This window comes from Phoenix dactylifera, chromosome 1 (genome assembly GCF_009389715.1).
Source record: "Phoenix dactylifera cultivar Barhee BC4 chromosome 1, palm_55x_up_171113_PBpolish2nd_filt_p, whole genome shotgun sequence".
In the NCBI taxonomy this organism is placed as follows: domain Eukaryota; kingdom Viridiplantae; phylum Streptophyta; class Magnoliopsida; order Arecales; family Arecaceae; genus Phoenix; species Phoenix dactylifera.
Genome location: NC_052392.1, coordinates 26670329 through 26680522, shown reverse-complemented (window position 1 = coordinate 26680522; position 10194 = coordinate 26670329). Strand labels below are relative to the sequence as shown.

At 36.9% G+C, this 10194-nt stretch overlaps 1 protein-coding gene across 1 annotated transcript; it reads right to left on the bottom strand.

Moving 5' to 3' along the window:
* On the bottom strand, nt 1–8536 carry LOC103722283 (40S ribosomal protein S4-3-like). The gene is made up of 5 exons (XM_039130799.1): nt 8394–8536; nt 2346–2423; nt 2048–2228; nt 1847–1944; nt 1–814 (listed from the first exon to the last, which is right to left on the bottom strand). The coding sequence occupies exons 1-5, from the start codon at nt 8394–8396 to the stop codon at nt 377–379; spliced, it is 798 nt and encodes a 265-aa protein (XP_038986727.1). The 5' UTR covers nt 8397–8536; the 3' UTR covers nt 1–376.
* Between the last annotated feature and the right edge of the window lie 1658 nt (nt 8537–10194).

Sequence of the window (10194 nt, the reverse complement as noted above, 5' to 3'; positions counted from 1 at the left end):
TTGACTCAGAATTTTGCAAGCAGCACCAGTCAATGGCTATCACATACTACAAGCACACGTTTGTTTACAAAAAATGAAAAGGTACAAACAGCTAGAATTAGAAGCGTAAACAGCAACAGCACATTTGATACCAAATTTTAACTGATATAATCATCACCAAATTGCTGAAGGATAAGATAAACACAAATAACCAAAAGTCATGAAAACTATTGTAAGAGCAGATGTAATAAAACACAACCAAAGACTAGCTGCCAATCAAAGAAAACTAAATTAAAGTTTAGCTACCAAAATCAGATGCAAGGATTTGCAACATCCCCCCACACGTCCACAAAGAACTCCAAGTATCCCAGACAAAATATGAAAGCAAGCAATATGATCAGACAGTGGCAGCTGCACCAGAGGCAGCAAGTCGCTTCCTAGCCTCCTCAATGATGCTGAGCTTGATACCTTTGCCTTTAGGAAGGGAAACCCATGCCTTCGTCCCCTTGCCAATGGTGAAGACATTGCCAAGGCGAGTTGCAAACTCATGACCGGTTGCGTCTTGGAGGTGGATAGTCTCAAAACTACCCTTGTGCTTCTCCCTGTTCTTTATGACACCAACACGGCCCCTGTTCCTTCCACCGGTTACCATCACAACATTTCCAACATCAAACTTGATGAAATCTACAATCTTGTTAGTCTCCAGATCCAGCTTAATGGTGTCATTTGCCTTGATAAGGGGGTCAGGATAACGAATTGTACGACCATCATAAGTATTCAGATAAGGAATGCCTTTCTGCCCAAACTGAACAGACCGGACCTTGCATAGCTTGAACTGCAAAGTGGAAAAAAATGGATTTCTAAGACAATGTTAAATAAAGATATCTTGATTAAAAGTATTATATTGTAGTCTGAGTTAAAATTATTTCAGCATCAACATATCTCTGCATGAATCTCTGAAACAATTCATCCCTTAGTTGTTTCAAAAAGACAAGATATGGGATATAACATTAAACACTAGTTTTAGATAGTTTATGAATTTATCTGAAAAAAGTATTGATTGGTCAAAAACTACAGCACAGAAAGCCATTTCAATGAGAAATACAAAGACGAATAAATGATTATAGCTGATGGAAAAGTTAATACTGGGAGCCACTGATCACAGGCAATTTTCATTTTGAAACACTATAGGTTAATTGGGAAGCAAGGACACACATAAAAACTACATACTTAGGTAAGGGTAGCAATCAGGTTGGATCAGATATATATAAGTCAAAAATCTATCACCTTGAACTCGACCTGTTTATTAAACAGGTCAAAAAATGCAGACCCAATCCTGACCATTTATAAAACAAGTAATCCAATCTGGCGTACAATGGGTTGGATCAAATTAAATAAGTTAAGCACTGCCACTCCTACATCTGAGGTTCTCCGATGGGTGAACTAGGGAGAGATCTAACTTTTAGCCTTTTTTTTTCATGGAGTGGCTACCCCAGGACTTGAACTCATGTGATTGCACTTGTCAGCCAATGGGTTGAATCCTAGCCAATGTGATTGCACTTGTAGTTAAACAAGTTAAGCACTATCACTCCCACGCCTGAGGTTCTCCGACGGGCGAACTAGGGACAGATCTAACTTTTAGCTCTTTTTTTACATGGAGTGGCTGCCTCAGGACTTGAACTCATGCTATTAAACTTGTCAGCCCAAGCCTTTACCACTGCACCGACCAATGGCCCTTTGCTAACTCTAAACTACAACTTGTGAGAAAGGGGAAAGAAAAGTTCCTCTGCATATATAAGAAAAGCATGAAAATCCTAGCCATTGTAACAATGAATTAGTGCACAATCATAAGAAATCATATACAGACCTTAGCCTCCTCATCTCTGATTGAGTGGAGACGAAAACGCCCCTTGGTGTCGTAAAGAAGCCGAAAATTCTCATTTGTTTTTGGTATCGATACAACATCTAAACATCACAGATTAAAATTCCATATAAATAGTAAAAAGTCAATATTATCTCAAAAAAAATCTATGTATGTGACAAGACAACTGAAGAATAAGAAGCATACCCATGAAACCAGATGGATAGGTTTTGTCAGTCCTGACCTTTCCATCAACCAGTACATGTCGTTGCATTAGAATTGCAATGACTTCACGGTAAGTAAGAGCATATTTCAATCTGTTTCTTAGGATAAGGATTAATGGTAAACATTCACGAGCCTTGTGTGGGCCAGAAGATGGTTTGGGGGCCTAAAAGATAGTCAATTCACTCAGTAAGTATCCCACAGAAAGAGAGCATTCTGTAATTTTTTTTTTGATTAAAGAAGAAGAAGAAGAAGAAGACAGGTTGAGCTTTTATAGACTTACAAAAGCACCACCAAGCTTGTCCAGCATCCAATGCTTTGGGGCATTGAGCCTCTTCAAATGCTTCTTCAATCCCCTAGCCTGAAAGGCAAACCAAGGAACTGTGAATTAGACAGCAACACAACAGAGTACCAGAAAAAAAAATCTATGAAGGAGACGGATACAAACATGGCACCCCACAAATATGCCAGTATAACAAATCTTGAAAAATAGGATAAGACATAGCTAGGATACATTAATAGATATATATTAACTGCATACATGTATACATACATACACATATAATGTATGTATGTATGTGTGTTTGTACGCACGTGTGCAAAAAAGCATCCATAAAGCACAGTAGGTTATCATAATAGGACAGTCCATACTTAATATAACATCAACTTTAATAAGCTCATCATATAATTATCATTCAAGTTTGTAGACAACAAACCATACTCCATATTTCAATTTTAATGTCTTAAAATTATAAAATGGAATATTCACAATTAAAAGGCTAACATTGGAAAAGAGAGTAAACAGCTTCACCCTCATATTTGGAGGAACCAGGGAAGTATCCTGCATATGTCCACCAAGTACCCAGAGTGTTTCTTAAATTTTGAAAAATATGATAACTTGTACAAGTATCGGACATGTATCCCAGAAATATATGACGAATATTAGTATCTAATATGTACCTGATATGATTATGGTGTATGATTTGAAAAATATATGCTTTCTAGAAGTAATTACTAGTTAATTTGTCAATTCAAACTGCACAAGAAGGAAAATGATGATAGATTGGCCATCGGTGACGACCTAAAGCTTCAAGAAAATCTTCATTTCTGATAATTCTTATGGAGTATCCCTATTGTTGTTCAACTAGACAGTAAGGAAAACCCATAGCTCTACTTCTGAACCATCAAATAAAAGGCCACTTTACAGCCAAATACTAGAAAATAAAGAAAAACTAAAATGAAATAAGGGGTTACAGAACGCAAGAGGTTGTATGCTAATAAGACACCATATTGTGCTCATTGCATTCCTAAGTAGCTCATAAGGCATTTAAGAAGCGAGCAATAGCGGCTAATCAAATGCTTTAGGTTCCAGAAAGACAACCAATATACAACTAAATGAAGGCATTAACAAGGATATATTCCCCAGTTGTATTCTAATCATAATGCATTATTACTATGAGAGAAGTCTTAGCTTCCAAAATTTTTGGTCCCTAAAGTGACAAATGCAGAACGCTATTCACTATACAAATATTACTAAACATAAACAAAAATAAATAAGGATAAAATAATTGTGGAAGATGGAACATGAAAGCTCAACAATTCCACTTGTTAATATTATTTTAAATTAGCTGCAAGAGCTGATCAAAAAGAACTTCAAAAAGGTGAACTGAAGAGATATATTACCCTTCTAACATAAGATCAATACATTGGCACAATACAATGCTCAAAGGAAGAAGTACGCAAGTTCCAGGATCATTTGATGGTGCTAGTAAAATGGTATAGCCTTGACATCTTATTAGCTAATTTTTTGGAGGCATAAGGCCAAGTCTGATTAACAATTAAATCCATCATACATTTTCTGAATCAGAAAAATCAGCTATTGCTAAATTGCAATAACCATCACATTTTTAGCATCAAACTCTGAGACATATATCTCTGTTTGCTTGACTGGAACTGGACAGATGGTCCAGTAGCATCAAATTCTGAGACATATATCTCTGTACGCTACAACTACACTTGCTGGAATGCGCTGAGATGCAGCAACTCAGGTCGTCCCCAAGTTGGCTGCAGGATGAGATGCTGCGGCTCAAGTGGCATGGTTGGGGTGGTTTGACTGCACCCAAATACTCAAGCCCCAAGTTTTCTCACTCCCTCCTGATATACTAATCTAATCCCGAGTTCTCACCATTATCTCCTCTTCTTTTCCTCACCTGTGCTCTCCTCACTTAGGTTCTGACACTGTGATTGGCACTCCGGCAACCCTTTGATGCCCCAATTTTCGCTGGTTTGCTCTTCAATTCTTTCCTCCTCCTTTTTTACCCTTTACTTTAGCTCTTTAGACTTCCTTATCCAGAAAACCTAACAATGAGATTCCCTCCACCTACCATAGCCCTCTTCCAGAACCCTACTCCCTAACCCTAATACTATCCTAAGTATAGAAGTGGATTTCCACGGTTCTAGCCCTAATCCACCCCCTCCTCTCCTCCTCCGCGCACCCCTTAACATTAATCTATCATGAAAACATGAATGGTCAATTACCAATGGTTGGATCTTTGTCTTTTCTTCCTTTTTGGATTTATGCTCATATCTTTTAACTTGTTAGAGACATGCTTGGATTCATGCATCCATTTATTTCTACTATTTCTTGATCAATCATCCTCAGATCCATGTACTTAGTGAAGTGGATACACATTCTTTGATCATAGACTTCTTATTTTTATTCTGTTATAGAAAATATTCTTTTCAGAATCTACATTTACTATATGACAAATACTTAGGTTTCTGTCATGGATTTGTCAAAAAAAATTTATGCGCATGTAGATGCAAGGATATGGTTTCATGCTCAAATCATTGTATTAGTGCCATGAGTATTTGTTACCTCTTAAAGACAATCTTTTTCCTTTCAGAATTTTTTGCTTTGTTCTTGTAAGTTATTGGCAGAGAAGAGAATGAGTAGGTGAAAGGAACCTAAATAGATACATGTATGAGATGTGATGGTTCAGTTCTTCGTGTTTCCATGTTTGCATTACATGCTCAACACATTTATCTTCACACATCTAGTTCCTGTTAAACACTATAAAAATATTTTTCAAAAAAGAAATATTAAAAACATGTTACAAAGGCAACTGGTTTTGCCAACTTTGGTGCTTACTGGATGGTATTCTTTCCTATAGTCCTCTGTTTTAAAAAAATCATCTAAATATATGCTTTATGCAAGTTTTTGTAGTTTTCTCCCTTAATTTTAATGCTTCTCATGGTAGAAAATTAGAAATAAAATTGCCTTTCATTTGAAACCAAATGATTTTACTGCCTATAAAATGGCACTTCTATCTGATGGCTGAGCAGATTGTAGTTTCTTTTCCTTCACAAAGTGTCTTCCACTAGGTTTCTGCTATATTCTTCTGCTGAACATTGGCTAGCTATGATTTAGGTATAGTTTATAGTATATGGCGCACTGGGGTCGGTACATACTACAAGAAGTAAGGAATTTTGCTAATCAAACTTAGAAAAAGAAATGCATTACTCGGGTACTTTATTACATTTTCTTATTGATATTCTGGTCTTCTTTTGGACGTATTATCCAGATGAAGGTCCCAGAATTGAGCCACCACCCAGTGCTTTAGAGGAGTTTGGTTTGGCAGGATCCCAAATTGGCAAAGCCATTGATCAAGGTTTAAAATACAGCAATATGGGAGCTTATCAGTTACAATCTCAGTGCAGTGCATACTGCATTATGCATCTCCTCATGGTTTACGAAGGTTTGAAATACTGTGGTACAGTACAGTACTATATACCTGGATAGGCTTCAATACGCCTCGGTATAGGGGATATCAATTCACATTACGGTGAGTTTTCAAACCTTCCAGAGATTATAATTTTGTTCTCAACATCCATTTCTCGTGGTTAGGTAGATATGAGAATTCTAATAAATCTAAGTAGAAGATATATGTTTGGCTCTTCAGTCTGAATATTTTAGTTAGATGCACATAGTAAAAGGAATACATGACATGTATAGCAGACTATATTTAAAGCAATGTCTATGTGTAAAGAATCTAACTTATTTTGCAAAAACAATAGAAATCATATAAGCATGAAAACATGTCAGTTCAGCTATGGTAGAAATTATATGTACTTCAATCTGGAGATAAACTTGGTTTTGTATAGTGAAATTGGGTCTATATACCAAGTGGCCTCAATTTTCAGTCTCTATGATTAAATATATTGAGCTGTCTAGGTATTTGTGATGATAATTAGATATACTTCAGCTATGCTTCAACTCAGCCTCTTGACAAATTATTGGAGTTTATATGACTTCTGAAATTAATGCATGCTCATATAATGGTGTAAATAATTGTTGAAGTTCAATTCAGCTAGTATACGCAAATTCTGGCGGTTGTTAGATAGGCAAGAAGGAAGGTAGCTTGTGAAGGTGATTCTCATTAAGTATGGGCCATGGGAGTTCTTGGGGCTAGTAGTAGGCCTAAGCAGGGCATTAGGAAGAATGTGTATGATAGAGCTGAGATCAACAAGAGGGATTGTGACTTGGGATTCATTTTTAAGATCTGGATACTGTCAGAGTCATCATTTCTATTTCAATCCATTTCCTAAGTTGCACAGGTTTGCTTGAAACAGGAAGTGTAATGCTAACAGCTGCAATTTGTCTAGGTTTTACGATGCATATCTAAAGCTATAAGGTGTGTCATCCTTGGCTTTTAGTTGGTTGAATCTTTTATGTTGTTCAGGCCTTCTCCGAATCTACTATAGTTTTGAACCTTTTTTTCACTGAAAGCTGATTTTGTGTGCCTTCAATAATTGGCAAGTATTATGGTTGTGCATATCTTATTCTATCTTTGCTAGAACTAGGTGAACGCTCTTGCATACACATGATTATGATACTCCTTGAAAAATGCTTGGTGGACTTTGAGGTTAAAACACATGACAGCTGCCAATAGCTACCGCCTGTGGCAAATGTTCAAGTTATGTAATTGCATCAGCTTAGTTCACCATTACGATCATACTCAGTGTTTTCAACCCTGCCCCCCGTTACGATCATACTCAGAGTTTTCAACCCCCACCCACCCCAAAAAAAAATGTTATGCGATTTTAATACTTTCATATCATTATAAAATTTTCTATGTTGTGTCATTTTCTGTTGGATTTGGTTTCTATCATATATTTGGTTTCTTATTTCCATAAACTGGTTTTAGTTTTCATTAGATGTCATACCTCATCTAAAATTTCAGTTCATTATTGACAATGTTGAGTTTCCTTCTATAATTGACCTACCCATGATTTGGACGGTCTATTTATAAGCTGTAAATCAACCATATTAATAAAAATTAAGCTGTATCCCCACCAATAATTAAAAAAAAAAGACTTCTGTTATTAATGTTAGTCCAACGAATGTGAAGTAGGGAAGAGAAGCTAAGAGAGGGGGTTAGGAGAGAAAGTACGAACAATACATGTATGTTTGCAAAGTTACAAGTAAGAAAAAATTCTATCAATAGCTTTTTTTTGTTAATTGTATGTTCATTCATTTTTAATATGTCAGCATATTTAGAATGAAATAAGCATAAGGATATAGTTAAAACAACAAGTGAAATCACCTCCTATAGTGGATCCAACTAAATAGGGTCTTTGTTCTTACAATTCCCAATTGAAACTCTCCAAACACAGACATGCATACGTACACACACAAATCAAGCTACAGCAACTACAGTTGCATGTATCAAAAAAAAAAAATCATGAATCCCACCCATGTTCAGGACCTATGTGGCATTAGAGCTGTCTTTGTTTTTTTTTTTTTCTCGACAAACTGGTTAACTAGAAATTGATGTGGAAGATAGCATTTGCAGAAAACTTCTGCCATTCTCTGGTTCTATTTTCACTCTATTTTGAAAGCAACAAATCTTTGCTTCCAAATGCCCTGAAGATTTTGCAAGCAATTCAAAAAAGCAAATGATTTAAGCATACATGCTGTTCAGTTACTTCATTTTTCTTCTTCGGTTTAAAGAAAGGAAAAGAAAAAACAAAAGCATTATGTGATCGATCCAAGATAATAACCAACCAAATAATCCTCCATAGATAATGAATGTCTCACAACCCAAAACAAAAAGATTTCAATAAGAAAAACTTCATATAAAACCTAATAAAGAACTTTTAGTTGCAAAGAAAATTTTCAGAGCCTTGCGAACAAAAATCTAGATCAAGTGGCAAAGCTTGCAAACTTTATTAAACCCCGATCGATCGGGGAAAAAAAAACAGCACAAGTTAATATTGCTACTATAAGTTGGATAATTTGGATCGAGACAAGGACTGAAAAAAATCGAACCATTTTGTCCTCCTAAGCGCCGCGGCCTTCCCCTCTGCTCCTCCTGAAGCGCTCGGACTCGCGTGCTTCGGCCGAGGAACAGCCAAGGCCCGGGAATATAAAGAGGGCTAGGGTTTGTGAAGATACCGGTAGTGATTACGCACCGTCTGATCCGAGATGAACGGCCACTGAATCCTCGATCTCCAAGTCTTCTCATTCCCAGACCGGTCTGGACTCTGGACCGACCCGGACCGGTGTCTCATTGTCGATGTCAAGTTGAAATTCAACGACGGATTATCATAACCATAGAAAAAAGACTTGTTCTGCACATTAGGGATAATTTCGACTCGGTGCTATTCCACATATCAATCATGTACTTTTGTATGTAAATAATTAAGCAAAAGGGTTGGAATATACTATTTCATTATGTAAACAGTTCCATTGGTACATCTAACATCTTATCCTTCTGCGTGTAAGAATTAGGGTGCATTCAGTAATCAGAACCGGAAGCGGAATAGATTTTTGTTTTCGTTTTGATTTTTTTCTTACTTCTAGTTCTTATCCTCCTTCTAAGTTTTAATTATTCCTGCTCCTAGTTTGTTTTGCTGCTTCTAGTTCTAATCTATATCGAGCTTTTTTTCGTTTGTTTTTTTTGTTTTTTGTTTTTTTTTTGGCTATGCTACCTTGATCTCATATGGGCTAAGGTTTCCTAAGGCTCCCTACTTACGCAAAAGTTTATTATAATATCCATAAGGTTGATAGAAAAGCTCAACATATTGCGTGTCGATTATAACAACCTAAGACCTCACACAAAATGGCTAGTCAGAAGGTATTATTTAGGCTCTTTGATCCTGTATAGATATCCAAAATCTACCTAACGAATAACTGATGTGGAACTAAACACACACCCGCACGAGTCCTCACATACTTCTCCCGTTTGGGCCTTGACGTTCTCGTGAGGCTAAGAGTTCAAATTCATTCAAATCTAATCACAAACACCACGATCGGCCCATGGTAAGTCCCAATGAATACGTGCTGCAGTGTCCCCTCGTCTACAAAGGTTATGGGTCAGGTCTACTCTTATACAATTTGTAACAGCTCATTATCTCACCCAAAATGGCTAGGTGAAAGGTATTATTTGGATTGTTTTGATCCTGTATAGGTATCTAAGATCTACCCAACAAATAACTAAAGTGGGACTAAATACACGTCCACACAGAATATACTTTGAAAAATAATAGTTTTTTGTACCATCAGAATATTCAGATACAAGACTGGGGGAGCAGCTCGGATATCATCGTACGATATCATCACAAGTCCCATATGCTTTCTTGCAGTGTACTAGAAATACATATCACTGCAAAGCAAACTTTTTACCATCGTTTTCACATTCTTGGCGCATACCAATAGAAAAGGATAAATGATACTAGAAACAAATACACCAAGGGCACACCAAAATGTAGTAGGAGATTTTAGTGTAAGAGGTTTCTTGTTGAAAGTGGATACATTTTAAACAATGAAACAAGAATTTTGACAATCCATCTTGGCAACAAAGTCACAATAAAACATGCATAATGTTACTCGATCAAGAAATGTTATATGGGTAAATAGTCATGAAATGAAATTGAGCAACAACAACAGCAATATAGGATGGTAAGACTACTTTGGAAACACTATCTATTGCGGGGTTTCACTCCGGCAATAGCCCGCACATCGGCCGAGCAGGGAAAGCGACTGCGTCCCTCCCGAGATATTGTCCGCTCTGGGATTACCGACGGCACGCCAGGGGGGCCGCGGAGGTACTGCCCCTGGACCGTACGGC